A 20,328-nucleotide genomic window follows, 5' to 3' on the forward strand; every position below is an offset into this window, starting at 1 on the left:
TTCGTGGCTCATCAAACGTACCATGAGCCCGGTTACCTTATTACACCATTTCTGTTTTTTCTAGAACAGAAATAAAGTAGACGTTCTCAATTTCCCACGTAGCCAACAAAGCATATCATCAAATTTAAGTAACCTAAGGATACTACTAACAAACCTGTTCATCAACCAAACAGTAAAAGGAACGGGGCGCAATATTGCACTAGGCTTGACATGAGCTTGTTTCAGGCCCGTCTTTAAATTGAATAAACCAAGCTTAAATCAAAATCAATCTCATTTCATTTAAGAAAACAAACTAGATTACTTAACATGGTTAAGCTCAGAGATTGATAAGCTTGTTAACAATGGTTTGTGTGGCTGGAGAGAGAGAGAATTTAACAAAACTCCAACTGAGCTTGAGCTAAAACCAGATGCTGAACACCAGAGTTTGGTACATGTGCGCCCCTATATAACGGCTAAAACATGCACAACCAGAAAGAGGATTATACTAAAAGAGCAAAGTATATTCCAATTGGAAGAAAAGACGTCAACTAACAGTGCAGACTACTGTCATCTTCTTAACCACATGAGATAACACCTATTTCCCAATAAATGATTTAGAATTGAAAAATCAGATGGCTGCCTCTCTTTCATGATTAGATATCCATCGGAGCAATATCTGGGCTTTGTTCTTCTTGCATGACACTCTGGTCAGCTACTTCTTCCTTTGGCTCCAATGAATCAATTAACTGCTGTATGGTCTTCTGATCGATTGTCTGAAAAGGTTCATCTTTTCCGAGAATGGCAACGGTGCAAGTAGAGCTACTGAGCTGTTCCCCTTGCAGGGTCTCCTTGATTGCAAAGAGCCCATGCCTTATGAGCTCCTCACGAGAACAATCATTGAACGCCTCAAACTTCCTCTCCAGGTAGGTCTTTGCAGCTTGAGAGCGAGACCCAATGGCAAATGCTTGGTACTCAAAGTAGTTCCCACTTGGACAGTTGTAATAAAGATGAGCTCCAGATTCATCTAATCCAGCAACTAGAAGACCCACACCATAAGGCCTCTTCCAGGAACGCTGTGTACATACCTAAAACAGGAGCATGTTGGCCATTGAGCACAGCAATTATTGAAGCAAATGCACAACGCAACAGAAATATAATTTTGCATACAGCAACTGAGCTTTTCCATGTTGCACAACTAAACCTGCCTCAACCAACATGTTACACAAATAAACCTCAACCAAGATACTAATGCTGACAACGGACATTGGGAATCAAAGGATATAGCTACATGGTAAAGTCAAGGCATCTAAAAGTGAAGGATCTCATGTTCGAGGGCTACTGGCAACCTGTCCACCAGCAGCCCATCACACAGCTTCACCATCAAAACAAAAAGAAAACCGAACGGTAGGTGTGAGCGAGATTTATGAAACTACTAGAATAGCATCCGAAAAAACTCAGTTTTCTCTACAAATTAAGCAAAATGGCTGTAGCCATCCTGTCTTAAAAACTTTCATCATCCAACAAACAGGATGATCATAGGAGGCATAAGCATATGTGAACTCTGTAGTCTGTAGTGAAAGCCACCAGCTAGAAAACCAGGACCCCTGAACATGCATCAACTAGCTTAAATCCCTTAAAAAGATATTTTATTCAAGTAATAAAGAACACAAATAATAACTTAATAAACAATATCAGCGCATATCAACATCATGGAATTCAGATTTCAGAATGGACCCTCGACTCAAAAGCACCATTAGTTACATCAAACCATCACAGTATGCTCAGGGAGATAAACCTCAAAATTAGTTGATCAAAGTAGGGCTTGATAGTTCATGAGGGGATTCTGGTCAACTAGATAGCTGCCTAGCTCGCTTTTCATGCGAGTATACCAAAGGAACCTTCACACCAAATGCTCATTGAGTAAAGAATTTTCCATATTCATGCACTTTCTCATCAAATATCTCATTTCAATGCTATGAGAAAGGCCAAGGAACTTTTCAAGGAATTCTTTTGTGACAATTAATTTCCTATACAATATGAAGGCTATGAAAAACTCCAGTCATATTGCTATCCAAACAAATCATCAATCTGACTAGATAAAGTCTGATGCAAAGTAGAACTAGAACAGGCTCCCACAGACAAAGAAAGGATAAGTGGGGAAAGCTGGGAGAAATAGATCCCAAAATCAGATCCAGGAGAACATCCATCTGAGAGAAGGCATAAGAATTTAAGCCAGTTCTCATTCCATGCAAGCCTTCCCATGCACATAGCATGCAGCCTGCATGCCAACAGAAAGAACAGAAGGGGAAATCAAGGACTACCGTGCATGCTCACTGACAGCAAGCACTGTGTGGCAATAACATGAAGAAGGGCCAGTGCATGCTGAACTTCACAAGCCATCAAGAGGAAAGCTGTTCCACCAGCAACCACAGCATGAAGCTCTATACAACAACTTCATATTCTGAAGTGCGGACATCAAATAAAGATGCATCAAGTACATGTACATCCTCAGCTTCATATGACATAAAGAGGAGAGCCAACTAAACTGAATGCCACTCCACTACAAGAGCTTGACCAAGTGAGTGACTTTGCGAGTGGAGAGGAAAGCGACTGCGAGTGAGTTTGAGACAGCACAAACGAAAACGGAATAACAGTAATGGCGAGCAAAGCAGCCCTGCGAGACTCCATCCTTATCCCCGCGAAGCCTTCCATTGCAGACGGAGACTACAGTGCGGAGCATTTTGCTTTGAGACGAAGTCCGGTGTGAGCTTTAAGATTAAGAAAAGGTGTGGAGCCATCCGTTCTATGTTTACAAGGGGAAGGTGCAGAGCCACGATGCTCGACAAAGAAGACGCTATTGAGTGTTGCCACAATGCCCGACACGTTGGATTCGTTTTGGCTGCCTACGACACTCAAGTAGGCGAGCAACTTAGCGAAGACGTGACGGCTAATAGATAAGAGAGCGTCAGTGCTACACCTTCATTCTACTACGCTACGCAAAGGTTATGAAGTCACTTAGCTCGACGTTAGGAGAGTGAAGGGGGAAGACCCTACATAGAAGAACTGCTGTTCGCTAAAAACTTTCAAATCACACACTGCCACAATAAAAAAAAGGTCAGTGTACCCTGAGATTCATAGGCCATGAAATTAGGAGTCATCTTAACTTAATGCTGTCAAACAGCACACACAAGTTGGTTGTGTGACAGCATGAAAATCATGCACCAAAGCACAAGAATTTTGGGTTACAAGCTGGTCAATCCACAACCTTAGACCATCTGAAATGAACTAACAATCCAAGAATCTAGAGGTGTAATAGGATGACACTGCAAAACAAAAATAGTCAAAACATACCACCAACAAAGCCCAGCAAAACAGAAATCAGAACCTATATATATATATATATATATTGAGAAGCAGTCACCGTGTATATACATATGCATTAAGGGTAGTTTGGTAACTATTTAATGGGCTGGGTCTCTTGTTTATTTTATTCTAGCAAAGGCTATTATTGTAAATAATCTATTCTTGTCTAATCTTTATTTACGAGAGATTAGACCTAATGAGAATTAACGATTCCTTCTCTGCCGACTTCAACATGGTATCAGAGCAAGACGCAGCTCTAGGCGTCTGATCTGATCGATTCTTTCTTCATCCTACAGCATAAACGCAGATCGGGTTGCTCATAGCGTCTACAGCGACTGGTGTGCGTGTGGGAGCAGGGAGATTCCCGATTTCCTATCTGACATCAGACCCAAGCTGTCGTCTGGATCACGTCCTCTTCATGGTGACCAGACTGTCTTGGATCTGACGTCAGATCCTGTCGATGGTGGTAGTGTGAACATCGAAGAGGCCTGAAGCTTTCCTCATGATGCAGTCAAGTCACGATCTTGGTAGCCTCCAAGGTTGCAACCATGGATTAGATCAGATCTGATCTGGACAATTCAGATCTGATATTGGGTGTGTGGTTGTGGAATGCAGTTTGTCGCAGCCCTGGATGTTTTTAGGTAAGGTGGATGTTTTTAGGTAAGGTCCAATTCAAGTTAGATCTGCAAGCTTCAGATCTGAGCAGCGTGTTATAGTCGTAGGTTGTGTATATCAGATTTTATCGGTGTGATTAAAATCTGGTCAGATTCATAATCGGTTTCATAGTTGGTAGTTTGTGTGCACATCAGATCTGAGTTTTCAGCAGGCTGTGTTTGCGTGTGGTTGTGCCTGCGTTTTGAAACAGATCCATTATCTAATCTCATGACTGAAACGCAGAAGTCAGACCTGAAGACCGAAACAGTGACTGATTATAAAACCTTTGCAAATCCCTTTTCATATGGATCATCCGTAAAGCTGGACGAGACCAACTATGCTAGATGGTCTTGTACATTCATGATGTCTGTCTCAGGGCATTGCAGAAAACATATTTTGATGAAAAATGAGCCTAAAGACAAAACTGAAAAGTATGCTACATGGAAAGAGGACAATGATATCGTCATGTCCTGGATTATGAATAGTGTTCAACCTCACATAGCCGATGGGCTTATTTATTAAACGACTGCAAAACAAACGTGGGACAATTTACGAGATACTCACTCACAAAAAACTATTGTAAGTCGTATTCTTCAAGTGGAGCAGGAGATCTTTCAGTTGCAGCAAGGAGAGCAAACTCTAACCCAATACTGTGCCTCTGTGAAAGTAGCTTTTGAGAGACTAAATGCGCATAGACCATTGTGATGTGATAAACAGAAACTTCAGCAAGAGCACACCATGGTCGGGCGTTCCGTACTGGCTTGTCAGCTGAATTCTCAGTTGCCAAAGTTCAGATGTTAACGGGCTCAGATGTTCCCACTCTTGCTGAGGCATATAATCGACTGAGCAGGCTTGCCATGTCCCTTCCTTCATCCTAATTGGAATCACAAACCTCTATCCCGTTTGTTTCCTATGGTAGAGGCCAAGGTTTTACTCATAATACACAGGGCCGTGGTCGAGGCACATAAGGAAGAGGCAAGCTCCAATGTAACTACTACAGGAGATTTGGGCATTTAGAAGATAGATGCTTTGACAACCTCCCGCGCCTTCAGCTAAAGTTGTTCCTACGGTCAAGTTGTCAAACCTAAGTCTCTCTCTTCTTCTCCTAGTGATTTGGTTACACTTACTCGTGCTGAGTATGATGAGTTGCTGGCCCATCATCCATCTAGTTCCCCCGTGGGTGATGTTGCATGTTCTGCGGGTGATGGATTATCTTGTCAAGGTAATAGCTGGATTATTGATTCAGGGGCATCTAGACATTTGTGTGAAAATTCATATGATTTTTCAAATTTGAATAGTATTGCTAACCATAAAAAGGTAGTTCTTGCCGATGAAAGTTCCTCTCCCATTGTTGGCCAGGAAAATCTCTCCCATTGTTGGCCAGGAAAATAATTATATCTCCCCTACTCTTTAGCTATCAAATGTTCTTCATGCCCCTTCATTTCCTCAAAATTTGTTATCTGTTAGCCGTGTTGCCAAAGAATTGAATTGTAGAGTAATATTTGATCTTGCCTGTTGTAGTTTTCAAGACTTGCTGACAGGGAAGAGGATTGGTGGAGGCTATGAGGAAGGTGGAGTTTATTATCTACACCAACCGGTTGGATCTGTTCATTCGGCAGTTGAGTCGTCTTCCAGTCCACTGCTTTGGCATCATCATCTTGGTCATCTCCCATTGCTTAAACTGCGTAGAGTCATTCCTCGTATCTCTCCTTCCACTACCTTGCTGTGTGAAGCATGTCAGCTTGGAAAGCATCACAGGAGTTCATTTCCGTCTAGTCAGAGTCCTTCGAGTTAAAATTTATTTGATCTTCTTCACGTTGATGTTTGGGGTCCAAGTCGAATTCCTAGTCATTCTAAGTGTCGTTATTATTTAGTCATTGTAGATGATTTTTCCAAATTATTTTGGGTATTCTTTTTAAAAGATATGGCTGAAGCCCCCATTATTCTCAAATCCTTGATTATTGAAATAAAAACTTAGTTTAATTCTTGTGTCAAAGTTGTTCGCACTGACAATGCTCTTGAATTCAAATCCTCTGAATTACTTCAATTTTACAAAAATCTTGGAATCCAACTTCAGACTTCTTGTCCTCGTACCTCGCAACAGAATAGAGTAGTTGAGCGCAGGCATAAGCAAATTCTAAATGTTGCCCGTTGCCTCATGATCCAGTCTAATATGCCTGCGTCCTATTGGGGAGATGTGGTTCTAACTACGAGATACCTAATAAACCGTATGCCTTCAACCTTTGTAAGGGATCGTATTCCCATTCAAATTCTCAGTCCTGAAGCTCCTCTTTTTCCCATCTCTTCAAAGGTATTTGGTTGCGTGTGCTTTGTTCATAAACTGGGTCCCAACCGAGATAAATTGCCCCCTTAGTCTATAAAATGTGTTTTTGCTGGATATCTCAAGCACCAAAAATGATATCATTGTTATGATCCCATATTCCAAAGAGAGTAAGTCAATGCAGATGTTTCCTTTTTTGAGTCCATCCCTTATTTTTTTAGTACTTCTCCAAGATTACATGCTAGTCAAGGTGATTCCTATTCCTATTCCTATTCTTATTCCTCCTTTTCCATTAGAGTATGTTTGTCTTGAGCCTCTTGTTTCATGTCCGACTAAGTCCCGTTACAAAAATCCTTCCGTAGTGTACACACATCAAGCTCCACCCAACTCTATGCCTTTGCCATCAGCTCCTCCAGAGGTGAGTGTTCCTGATCCTACTGAAGAGCCTATTGTTGATGGTGATTTACCTATTGCTCTTCAGAAGGGCAAAAGGCAGTGTAGGCTTTACCCTATTTCTCAGTTCGTTTCCGAGGCAAGAGTTGGTGATAATATGAAGAATTTTGTATTAGCATTATCTCTAGAGGTTAATGATTGTTTCAAATATTTGGGATCTATCATTCAAAAGTACGGAGAAATTGATGGAGATGTAAATCATAGGATAAAGGTTGGATGGATGAAATGAAAAAGTGCAATTGGAGTGTTGTGCAATCGTAGAATGCCATTGCGGTTGAAGGGAAAGTTTTATAGGATGACAATTAGGCTCGCTTTACTATATGGTACGGAATGTTGGGCTGCCAAAAGACACCATATTCAAAAAATGAGTGTAGCTGAGATGTGTATGCTTAGATGGATGTGTGGAAATACAATAAAAGATAAGATTCAGAACGAGACGATACGTAAGAAGGTAGGCGTTGCATCCATTGAAAATAAGATGAGAGAGAATCGTTTACGGTGGTTTGAACATATTCGACGAAGGCCTAATGATGCTCCAGTTAGAAGGATGGAGAAATGGGAAAATATATTAGTTAAAAAAGGTCGGGGTAGGCCTAAGAAGACTTGGATGGAGATGATAGAAAAGGATATGAATGCTTTGAACCTCACCGAAGACATGGCATTGGATAGAAATGATTGGAGGAGAAGGATTCATGTGAAAGACCCAGAATGATTTTCTTTTTTGGTTCATATCGCCGACCCCAATTGTTTTGAGATGAAGGCATAGTTGTTGTTGTTTTGTTGTATTATCTGCTGCACTAGTTCCTCTCAATCATCATCAAGCTCTTCTGGACACCAGATGGGCGAAGGCCATGCAGGATGAAATGGATGCACTACTTTATAGGGGAACATGGGACTTAGTTGACCCACCGCATGAGGTCGATATTGTTGGTTGTAAATGGGTCTCTTTTGTTGCTCGCCTTGGGACTATTCGTCTTGTTTTGTCAATTGCAGTGCACCATGGTTGGTCTCTATATCAGCTTGATGTGAAAAATGCCTTTCAGTATAGAGATTTGGAGGAGACAGTTTACATGCATCAATCTCTGGAGTTTGAAGTTCAGAGGGAGTGTCAGAAGGTATGCAAGTTGAACAAGGCAATCTATGGTCTTAAATAGAGTCCTCGTGCGTGGTTCTCCAAGCTAGCTGAGGTAATGTCAGCCTTTGGGTTTGCCCGATCAGCCTCTAATCACTCTCTTTTTATTAAAAAGACTTGTGCAGGGATTGTGGTTATGATAGTATATGTTGATGACATTATAGTCACAAAAAGCAGTGAAAAAGACATATTAGAGACAATGTCCCATCTTCAGAAACACTTTGTGACTAAGAATCTGGGACCACTTAGATATTTCTTAGGCATAGAGGTTGCAAGGAGTAGAGAATGATTGGTTTTGTCACAACGAAAATATGTCTTGGATCTGCTGAAAGAGACAGGGATGTTAGGGGCCAAACCTGCAAGGATTTCTATGGATCCTAAGGCTCATCTGTTTGATGAAAAATCAGATCAGAGTATGTGGACAGTAGCAGTTATCGCTCCTTGGTTGGTAAGATATTATATGTGACCATACCTGACATATCTTTAGCCCTGACAAGCCTACAAAGGCTCACTGGGAGCCCATAATGATGATTCTCAAATATCTAAAGTTCTCCCCTGCTAAAGGATTGTGGTTTAAACAAAACCCTTCTTTAGATATTACTGCCTATTCAGATGTAGATTATGCAGGGTCGGTTGATGATAGAAAGTCAACAATTGGATTTTGTGTGTTTGTTGGAGGGAACCTGGTTACTTGAAGAAGTAAGAAACAAATTGTTGTTACCAGGTCGAGCGTTGAGTCAGAGTATCGGGCTATGGCTAAAAACTGTTGTCGAGATGAAGTGGATTAAATCTGTGTTGACTGATCTCCAAGTGAAAGTTTCGTTACCTATGGTGATGATATGTGATATTAGAGTTGCTACTTATATTGCTAATAACCCAGTATTTCATGAAAGAACAAAGCATATCAAGGCAGATTGTCACTATGTACGTGACCTGTACAGACTCGATACATTTGTACCAAGCACATAGCTTTAGAAAATCAAATTGTTGATGTCTTCACCAAGCCCCTAGCTAGTTCTAATTTTTCAAGATGTGACAAGATGAGCATTATTGATATCTATGCTCCAGCTTGAGGGGGAGTGTTGAGAAGCAGTCACTGTATATATACATATGCATTAAGGGTAGTTTGATAACTATTTAATAGGCTGGGTCTCTCTTGTTTATTTTATTGTAGCAAAGGGTATTATTGTAAATAATCTATTCTTGTCTAATCTCTATTTAAGAGAGATTAGACCTAATGAAAATTAACGATTCCTTCTCTGCCGACTTCAACAATATATATATATATATATCAAAAAACCATGCAAAGGGAATCTATGTGGTCAACTAGACAAATCTTGCACCTATGATTTCTAGCTAGATAGTTTGTATAACAGAAAGTAGAAGTTCACACACACACACACACACACCATCAAAAGATAGCTTTACTTCTTGGTCCAGTCAGTACTTTGAATCCTTCCCAGTCAAATTTGAAGGCCAAGATCAGATTGTGAGCAAGAGGCAAAATCCCCATCTAGGGATGCTTAGAAAACCCAGAAAAGATGTATAATCCTGTTTTTTTTAGTGCAAAAGGTGATGAAACATACAACCATATGATAAATACATTGCCATGTACTTCTATGCAGAATATGTATATGCACTGCTAAGGAACATTCCTTTGATATAGGAGAGTGCATCATACTGTATAACTGAATGATACCATGTTACCATATCATACAGTTTATAGAGAATTTTTAGACAACTAGTTATCAGCATTGTTTAAAAACCAAATTTAGACGGAGTAGTACAAGGGATATCTCATGGAGAAAAGATTTTCATCGGCGGAGACCTTAATGGACATGTAAGCATTAGTAGGGATGGATTTGAGAGTATCCATGGAGGCTATGGTATAGGAGAAAGAAGCGAAAGTGGAGAAAGGATTCTAGATTTTGGTTTGTCCTATGATTTGATCTTAGCCAACACGTGGTTTAGGAAGAGAGAGTCTCACCTAGTAACATTTAAAAGTGGGGTTAATAAGAGTCAGATAGATTTTTTCCTACTCAGAAAGAGAGATAGGGGTTGTTGCATCGATTGTAAGGTTATACCGAGAGAAAGTGTAGCTACACAACATAGAGTCTTAATTTTAGATCTTAAAATTAGAAAATGCCACAAAAGGGATAGACATAGGATAAATCCTAGAATTAAGTGGTGGGCACTGAAAGGAGCTAAACAAGGAATGTTTGTAGAACAGGTAGCTAAGGAAGCTAATTGGTGTCTCGGGGAGGATACAAAATCAATGTGGAATAAGATAGCAGGTTGCATGCGAAAGGTGACGAAGGAGGTTTTGGGTGAGTCTAAAGGCGGTGCACCGTTAGGTAAGGATACATCATGGTGGAACGAAGATGTCAAATTAGCTATTAAGGTTAAAAGAGAGTGTTATAGAAATCTAAGTAAGTCGTGATAATGAGAATTTGGAGAAGTATATGGTAGCAAAGAAGGAAGCTAAAAAAAGTAGTTCGAAACGCGAGAGATAAGGTATATAAGGAGGTCTATGACAAGTTGGATACCAAGGAGGGCGAAAAGGATATCTATAGGCTTGCAAAGATAAGAGATATGAAATCGAGGGATCTGGGTATGGTTAGATGTATCAAAGATGAAACACAAAGGGTTTTAGTTAAAGATGAGGAGATTAAGGAGAGATGAAAAGATTATTTTGATAAGCTATTTAATGGAAGGCATGCCCAGGATCTTGAAGACTTCTCCATTCCTTTTCATGAGATGAATCGTGACTTCATGCGCAAGATTCAAAAGCAAGAAATTGCAGAGGCTTTGAAGAAAATGCAATCCAGAAAGGCAGTTGGCCCAGATGATATACCTATCGAGGCTTGAAAATGCTTGGATGAGAAAGGTTTAGTATGGTTGGCAAATCTTTTTAACAAGATTTGGCGGACAAATAAGATGCCTAATGAGTGGAGGAAGAGTACTTTGGTGCCTCTATAAGAATAAGGGTGATATACAAGATTGCACAAACTATCGTGGTATAAAACTCATGAGTCATACTATAAAACTTTGGGAGAGGGTGATTGAGTCTAGGTTGAGGAAGGTTGTCATGATATCGGAGAATCAATTTGGTTTTATGCCTGGAAGATCAACTATGGAAGCTATACATCTTCTTAGACAACTTATTGAGAGATATAGAGAGGGGAACAAAGATTCGCATATGGTTTTTATTGATTTAGAGAAGGCATACGATAGAGTACCTAGGGATGTTCTCTGGTGGACAATGATGAAAAAGATATTTCTCTCAAGTACATTAATATAATTAAAGATATGTACGAAGGAGTAGTAACCAATGCCTGCACTTGTGGAGGGGTGACAAACAATTTTCCTATAACGGTTGGGTTACATCAAGGATCAACATTAAGCCCTTTCCTTTTTGCTATAGTGATAGATGAACTTACGAGATCAATTCAAGAAAATGTGTCGTGGTGTATGTTGTTTGCTGATGATATTGTTTTGATTGATGAGTCTAGAGCTGGGGTTAATGCTAAGTTAGAATTATGAAGACAGGCTTTGGAAGCAAGAGGTTTTACGTTGAGTAAGAGTAAGACAGAATATATGGAATGTCGGTTTAGTAAGCAACGAAGTAGTGAGGAGAGTGTAGTGAAGCTTGGTGAGCAAGAAATAGCGGTGGATGACTGTTTCAAATATTTGGGATCTATCATTCAAAAGAATGGAGAAATTGATGGAGATGTAAATCATAGGATTAAGGTTGGGTGGATGAAATGAAAAAGTGCAACTGGAGTGTTGTACGATCGTAAAATGCCATTGCGATTGAAGGGGAAGTTTTATAGGACGACAATTAGGCCCGCTTTACTATATGGTACGGAATGTTGGGCTGTCAAGAGACATCATATTCAAAAAATGAGTGTAACTGAGATGCGTATGCTTCAATGGATGTGTGGAAAGACACTAAAAGATAAGATTCGGAACGAGGAAATACGTAAGAAGGTAGGCGTTGCACCCATTAAAAATAAGATGAGTGAGAATCGTTTACGATGGTTTGGGCATATTCGGCGAAGGCCTAATGATGCTCCGGTTAGAAGGATGGAGAAATGGGAAAATATATTAGCTAAAAGAGGTCGGGGTAGGCCTAAGAAGACTTGGATGGAGATGATAAGAAAGGATATGAATGCTTTGAACCTCACCGAGGACATGACATTGGATAAAAATGATTGGAGGAGAAGGATTCATGTGAAAGACCCAGAATGATTTTCTTTTTGGTTCATATCGCCGACCCCAATTGTTTGGGATGAAGGCGTTGTTGTTGTTGTGTTTAAAAACCAAATTTCTGGCACGACTAGACTCGGCCATGTCATGTTAACTGTATCAAAAAACAACAGACACACACAAGCACGAGTGAACACACCTATATTACTGTCGGAATATGCATGTTTATAACAATTCAGACACCTGAATATACAATTATAATCTTGTATAAAAAAAGAAAAGAATTATAGACATGCATACAAAACTCACTGACTCGACCAGATTGCCTTCTAACTCAGCTGTCAACCCAGTAACTTTGACGGGTCAAGCAAGTTTACAATCAATCTTGTTGACCAGAGGTGGTACAACTTCATGTCTGAGTCAAGCCACTGGGTTGACCTGTTAAGTTTCTAAACTATGATTGACTGAGTAATAGAAGGCACTAATTCCACTTACATATGTTGAAATAGGTTGACGGAAAAATAGCCATCAACAATATCCTTATGTAGACAAAGACACAATAAAGCCACACCTTTCCCTTTGAATCCTATGTGAAAAAGCCAATACAAAGAGTTTTGAGTAGGTTATGACATATACAAAAACTAGCATCTAAAAGGTTCAAGGGCGGTAAACAGCCTAGAGGGATGGATAATGCCAAAAACTCAGAGCCAAAGGGTTGGAGTAGTGATGAACATTTTCAGCTTAAACAGGAAGACTACCATTCTAAAAGGTATTACCATCTGCTCTAACATTTATTTTATTTATTCAAAGTGCATATATTTTTTATCACTCGAAGCTGCACAATTTTATTTTTTTATTTTTAGAAGATTCTATTTCTACTCTGTTGAGGTTCAAATTAGTCAATCCATGACAATGGGGCTCATGACTGACATTATCCAAGTTCAATCCTATGATGAGAATAAGAGTCCAAATACATAACTTGCTGGCTATGTCACATGGGTGCGGGTGCGGGGGTGCGACACTTTAAAAAAACTTGGGTGCGGGGGTGCAACAAATATATAAAGTCCAAAAGTTGAACATAAATGACCCTGGGTGCGTTGACCGCACCCAGGGTCGGGTTGATTGCACCGGGTGCCGCACCCGCACGCGCACCTGTTAAAATGTATTCATCAATTATTGTAATTAGATAATATTATATATATATATATATATAAAAGATGATACATATACATATATGGTATATATGTATATGTATCTTCCTATTTATATATATATAATATATAATTTCCTATATTAGCTGTGGGGGTAGTTTAGTCATTTTACGCATATTCCATTTTAGAATATGATTGTATTTTCTCTTTTATTTTTATTTTCATTTTATTTTTTCTAAATTTATTTTTTTGTGGTTTGCACCACATTGGAGGGCTCCCCAAAGAGTCGTTGGGGAGCCCCCAACAGTCACAAATGTGACCGTTGGGGGCTCCCAACGACTCCTTTGGGAGCCCCCAATGTGGCTCCTCAAAGGCTTATAAATAGAGGCTTTCCCCCATGTATTTGTTACTTCTTGGAGGAGCTTTTACTCCATTGTAATGGGTGTTACACCCTTCTTCTCTTCAATAATATTAACTTATGCCTTATAGGCATTTTTTGCCCCTTTTGTGGGTTTATGTGTTAGCACATTATGTGCTTGTGTTTTCCTCTTTAGTGGGTATATCCGCACTTCATGTGCATGTGTATTGGTTTATTATTGAACCTAATGTATTAAAAGCCGTTTCCTTACATGGTATCAAAGCAAGGTTGGGATCGAGTTGCTCTTTGTTGCATTGGGGAGCATGCTATTCAAGAAATTTTAAAGAAGAATGGTGAAGTTCTCGTTTCTCTCTTTTGCTTCTTAAAATTATTTGGTATGCATTATATTTCTTTAAGTATTGTGCATTATAAAGAATTAGATATGTTTTTGCATATGTGTTCTCCTTGTCATTATGAGTTTGGATTCTTAACATTCCATTGAACTTTTTATATTATTCTCTTTCGTATGTCTTTTCTTGAAAAATAAGTTTTTTAAAGAAAGTTATGTTAGAAGTAAAATGTTTGTGAGATATGTAGCATTGCTCAAATACTCTCATCATAATTACTTCATATTAAAGGTATGTGTTTACCCTCTAAAATGTCCTATATGAGGCTTTTCATAATATCATGTGTCTTTGAAAAATGATGTTTTATTTTCCTACCTAATGAGTTCTTTTTCTTACGAGCAATGTTTGATTGAGAAGGCATTTTATAATACCGGTTGAATTAAGTTTTAAAAATGATCTCATAAAATATGGTTATTCTCTTTACATTCTTCAATTCAATTTCAAGAATATGCTTTATTATAAAATTTATGGTCTTCATTAATGTTGCATACTTATTACATTAGGAGTTGATTATAATCTATTAAGTCATATAATATTATGAATTTTTGTTTATAGATTTATGTCATAACGCAATCTTATTATTTTTTTTGAGATTTTCTCCACTTTAATAAAGTTTTGCCTCTTTCTTTCGTATGTACCCTCATTTGGGGATTTGTTTTTTTTGTATTATCTCTCTTTGAAAGGCCTTTTGATCCTTGTGAATCTTCTTATGAGTATATACTCTTTGAGAAGATTTCATGATTGCTATAAGCTTCTTTTTAAATACCAATATTGGTTTTTATGAGACTTCTTAAATATTACCATCTTTATGAAAGTTTGAGAGACTCAAGCATTTGCTCTTTTTATGAAATACATGCACTAGTGCATGTTTGCTACTTTTTATGCCTTTTGCGTATTTTGTTCAAGTGTTGTGAGAGTATCTTCGTGCACTTCTTTTATAAAATATTTATGCTTGTATGAGTATTGTCTCTTCATAGACATTTTCACATGGTACTCTCTTTTCAATAAAGAGATGTTTATATTGCCTTCTTTAGGGCTTGTTTTTTGTCCCTTAATGGACTTGTGAGATTGTTTCTTTCATCGTTATAAGTGCTTCCGCAATACCTTGTTACATGTCCTAAATTTGCTCATTTAAGATTATTGTTATTCTACATCTTGGTATGCATATAATTGCAATTTATAAAAGCTTGATTTGATTCTTGGATTATTCTAAATCCGTTCTCACACATAACATTGCTTATATATTTCATGTTGTGTTTATTAAGTCTTTTTGATAATGATCATGATTGAACATAATTTCGTGTTTATGCAAAATTATTGTTATAAGGCATATTGTTGTGATTAATTATGTTGGACCTTTGAATCGACCCTCTTTGTAAAATCACATATTTGGAAAATGATTTTCCTAAGAGTTCATTGCCTTTTAATGACATTTATCTTCTATCCATCACAAGTTATATGATGCATCAATCCTTTTTTATAGCCTTATTGTTATATTAGAGATGATTGTTGAGATGAGTTATGGGCACCTTGTGTTATGTCATTTTAGATTGTCCACTTGTCATATTATAAATGGTTGTTGAGGTGAGTTATGGGCACCTTGGGATTCTAGAATGATTTGTTATATGATCTCTAATTATGAGTGTGTCACTCGTTTTCTTTTGGCCATTGATCTTATGGATGCTCTTATCTATACATAAATATGATGGATATATGGTGTTTAGAACCTTAAATGTTTTAAGGTATATTAAATTCAAAGGTTTTGGGACTATTGCTCAACCTTTTGTTGCTTATGAATCTTATGAGTGCATTTGCACATTTGTGAGTTCGTGTTTTGTGCACAAGTGTTTCAAGTGTTCTTGTTGTGCGTATGTGCATGTATCTATTTTCAAAATATTGTCCAAGGTTTTATTTATATGTTTGTCATTACAAGTTTTATTGCCTTAGAAGTCTTCTCCTCTTATACCTCTTATCTAAGTGTCATCATACGTAGACAAGAATTTTATTACACCTTTGTGTGTTGGTAGCCCTTTGTTGGCTTTGTTCTCTTGGTCTAGTAGTTGAACACACTTGTCTTGAGTGTTATTATATGTAGACAAGGCACGTTGATTCACACCATGGTGTGTGATTTTAATCCATGTTGACACTTGTGTCCTTGCTCTAGTCGCTGAGATATATGCCCATGGTTGGCTTATTTCACTCATTTCAAGTGTCATTTTATGTAGACAAGAGATGTATTGTGTTTTAGCCCATGGTTGACTTGATACTCTTGTTCTAGTAGCTGAACATACTTGATCTTGAGTGTATTTTTACGTAGACAAGAGATGCTTTTGGTCCATGATTGGCGTGTATTCTCTTGTTCTTGTCGTTGATGCACTCATTTCAAGTATTATTACATGTAGACAAGAGGTTCTTTTACACACCTTTGTGTGTGTCTTTGGCCTTTAAAGGCATTATATTTATGTTCTTGATCTAGTAGCTTATACACTTGATTTATGGGTTTTTTGAGGACTAATGAGGTAGTTGCTTGTAGTGAATGAACTATTGTTGAAATTTGCAAAATTTCATTCATAACTTGTGTTTTAAGATATTCTAGTGAATCATATCATTGATATGCATATTTGGAAACCAATTTAATATTTTGGCATTTAATCTACATATTAAGTGATTATGGTTTTGGCCACCTTTGTATTTAATATGCAAAATGAATTTTTATAATTGCAATCATTTGAGTGAGATGTTCCTAAATGTGTAAGGTTCCCTACTAAAATAGAGAAATGTGTAGATTATGTATTGCAAAATGCATATGGTTCCCTCAAAATGATTGAATTAATTCATACCTCTTTATAAGCTTCTTATGAAGCCTTTTATGAGTGAAATATATTTTTCCACCTCTCTTGTGTGTTTGACCACTTTTGTGGTCTATTTTGCCCATTAGTAGCCTCTTGTATATGTGAGTGCTTCAGTGCTTACTCTTGGAGATTTCGTCTCTCTTGTTTGGCACTTCATTATGAGCTTCTTATGGGGTCCTATGGCGGACCATTGCTTTATTCCCCATTGTGGGGTTGTGTTTTGACCATTTTTAGAGCTTGCGAAAGCATTATGCATTCTTGTAATTTGTTTCCTCTCTCTCTTTAACATGATATATGTTTTTGAAATATTGGTTTTCTAAATTTTCTTTTCATGCTAAAGTAATTATCCTATCATGTGCTTCAAATGACTATGCATAAGTTATATTTTTGCACCATTGTTTTGTGGGTGAGTCATCCGATATGGTTTTGATTAATTCATCTTGTTAGGAATGCTCCATTTGAGTAAAGTGCAAAGATATTTTTTACTTGTTTTTTTGTTGTTATTCCACAGGATCTTGGAGATGGGATAAAAAGAAGCACCTTGGATAGATCGTGAAATGTGTTCACCATTAGAAGACAATTGAAGGAAGGCATTTGCAAATTTCAATGGCATCCTCACCGAAGCCTCTTGGAGTCTTGCGACTTTTTTCAATCTTTTCGTTTCCCCACGCAAAGTTTGAAGGGGTGTTAAAATGTACTCATCAATTATTGTAATTAGATATATTTTATATATATATAAAAGATGATATATGTATATGTATCTTCCTATTTATATATATAAAATATATATTTTCCTATATTAGCTATGGGGGTAGTTTAGTCATTTTACGCATATTCCATTTTGGAATATGATTGTATTTTCTCTTTTATTTTTATTTTTCATTTTATTTTTTCTAAATTTATTTTTTTGTGGTTTGCGCCACATTGGAGGGCTCCCCAAAGAGTCGTTGGGGAGCCCCCAACGGTCACAAATGTGACCGTTGGGGGCTCCCAACGACTCCTTTGGGAGCCCCAATGTGGCTCCTCAAAGGCTTATAAATAGGGGCTTTCCCCCATGTATTTGTTACTTCTTGGAGGAGCTTTTGCTCCATTGTAATGGATGTTACACCCTTCTTCACTTCAATAATATTAACTTATGCCTTATAGGCATTTTTTGCCCCTTTTGTGGGTTTATGTGTTAGCACATTATGTGCTTGTGTTTTCCCCTTTAGTGGGTGTATCCGCACTTCATGTGCATGTGTATTGGTTCATTATTGAACCTAATGTATTCAAACATCAAGTCACATCGAAGCGGGTGCGGCACCTAGTTGGCCGAATCCCTATGACATAGTTTGTTGGCTAATGCAACCTTGCAGCTGCACTGCACCAATTTGAATCAGCGTAGGACGAGCAAGGTGCTCTCAGGTACATGATGAGAAGCAAATCCAGACATTCAGTACATCAGGCTCAAGCAATGCCCGGACATATGGAGGAATTAGTACGAACTCTGATTTTGACTTAAGGAGTGTTAAAAGGACCATATAAATATGTGAAAACATATTATAGTAGCGTAGGTCAAATATTGAGCAAGATTGCTAACAGAATCAGAACGGGGGTGGGTAGACAACCAAACAAAACTGCAACTTCAGCCATTGGACAAGCTTGCAATAATCTGTCTCGAGAACTAGAAAACCCTAGTTCAGAAGATCAGTTCCATGAAACTCCCAAACAAAATTGCAACTTCAGAGGTTAAACCATTGGACAAGCTTGCAATAATCTGTCTCGAGAGCTAAAAAACCCTAGTTCAGAAGATCAGTTCCATCAAGCTCCAAGAGGACATAAATTTCACACCCGGATCCCAAAATGAACTGATTTCTAGTACAGAGTAAAACTCTTTAAGATACCCACGACTCTAGTTCAGCTGTGGATTGTTAGCATTTGTATCTAAAGTAGTGCATCTCCTAAATGACTATGAACCAAGCAGCATCAAAGCGCAGTTCCTTGAAAACCCACTGCATCAAATTCAATTATAGACCTACTGTCGCTTACAGTCGTGAGTACACAGCAGTTAATCCAGTCCACAGACCCCACATCTCAATCTCTATCTTCCGCAAACCACAATACAAAAAAGACCGTAATAATGCTAACAACCACAGAAACCTAACAATCCTAGGAATTCTACTTGCTTCATTTGTTATTCACACAAAATCACTTACATATAAAAGGAATCGATCGACGAATTACACTCCAGAACCAGATAAAAGAGTAGCGATCTAATTTATAACGACTAGAATATATACATGAAATCAAAGCCTCAATCGCGAGATTTAGCAACCAAACATCTTAACAATCGCACTAATTCTACTTCCATTGTTCAGAAAACAAGCGAAATTTCTCGTGTTAGAGATGAATCATCAAAATCCACAACAAAAAAAAGAAAAAAACTGAATAACAAAGAAAGAAGCCCCGGATCAACAGAGAAGGAAATGAAGAGGATCGGCCGAAGACAAGACGGACACACCTGAGCCTTATCGGCGAGCTGGACGACCAATCTGCCGACAGGGAGGGGAGACTGGTAGACGAAGCTGTAGTTGATGCACTCGGACCTCAGGTACCTGGAGAGGACTCGGCCGTCGGCGGTGAGCCCGGAGATGCCGATGCCGATGTGGTCGTCGATCTTGAAGATCTTCCGCTGGTGAGAGGAGAGCTCGGAGTTGGCCTTATTGACGCTCGCGAGAACGACGTGGCTGCGCGACCTCAGCCCGATCGCCGCGCTCCCTTGCTTCACGGCCTCCATCGCGTACTCCACCTGAAAGAGCCGCCCCGCCGGGCTCCACGTCGTCACGTCCGTGTCATATTGGTTCCTGAACATTTTCCCGTTCTCTCTAGGCCTTCCACGCGGACGCCTTCTCGCCGGAAAATGGAGTTGCAGCAGCAGGGGAGACGCCGGAGTTTTCTTATGCCCTAACCTTTGGTTTGCTTGTGTGCATCATGAAGAGGAGAGCGGAAAAGGGAGAGAAAGAAGATCGCCTTCATTTTTCACTTAAATTACAATAACTGCCATTTTTTTTTCTCTCTTCAAGGGTTTTGTAAATGGGTTGTGTGGGAAGCAGATCAGGTCATGCTAAACATGAGCGTTTTTGCTCATGCGGACATCGTGGCCGTCTGTTTGCATTTTGGATGAATGCCACGTGGTTTTGTTGACTTTTGAGCTTTTTAAAATGCAAATCGGATGGCCACGATGTCAGCATGAGCAAAAACGCTCATTTTCAGCATCACCTGATCTGCTTCCGGGTGTGTGTGTGTGTGTTTTATAACCCGAATAAACCTCACCCGGCGGCAAGAGCCTATGCTACCTGTTGGCTTGAGCAAAAGGGTGATGCTATGGAAATTGAACATTGACTGTCTCAAAACCCTAAGATTTTTCATCAACTTGCAAAAAGTTATTTTTAATATATTTTCATTTTTTCTTTCCATGTTTTGAATTACCACTAATTTGATAGCCCGCTG

At 38.7% G+C, this 20,328-nt stretch overlaps 1 protein-coding gene across 1 annotated transcript; it reads right to left on the minus strand.

Moving 5' to 3' along the window:
* Nucleotides 1-253: 253 nt before the first annotated feature.
* Nucleotides 254-19,797, minus strand: LOC149826985 (proteasome subunit alpha type-1-A-like). The gene is made up of 2 exons (XM_090019095.1): nt 19,340-19,797; nt 254-1,064 (listed from the first exon to the last, which is right to left on the minus strand). The coding sequence occupies exons 1-2, from the start codon at nt 19,688-19,690 to the stop codon at nt 633-635; spliced, it is 783 nt and encodes a 260-aa protein (XP_089875221.1). The 5' UTR covers nt 19,691-19,797; the 3' UTR covers nt 254-632.
* Between the last annotated feature and the right edge of the window lie 531 nt (nt 19,798-20,328).

This window comes from Nuphar pumila, chromosome 10 (assembly GCF_984573655.1).
Source record: "Nuphar pumila chromosome 10, dmNupPumi1.hap1.1, whole genome shotgun sequence".
Lineage (NCBI taxonomy): Eukaryota > Viridiplantae > Streptophyta > Magnoliopsida > Nymphaeales > Nymphaeaceae > Nuphar > Nuphar pumila.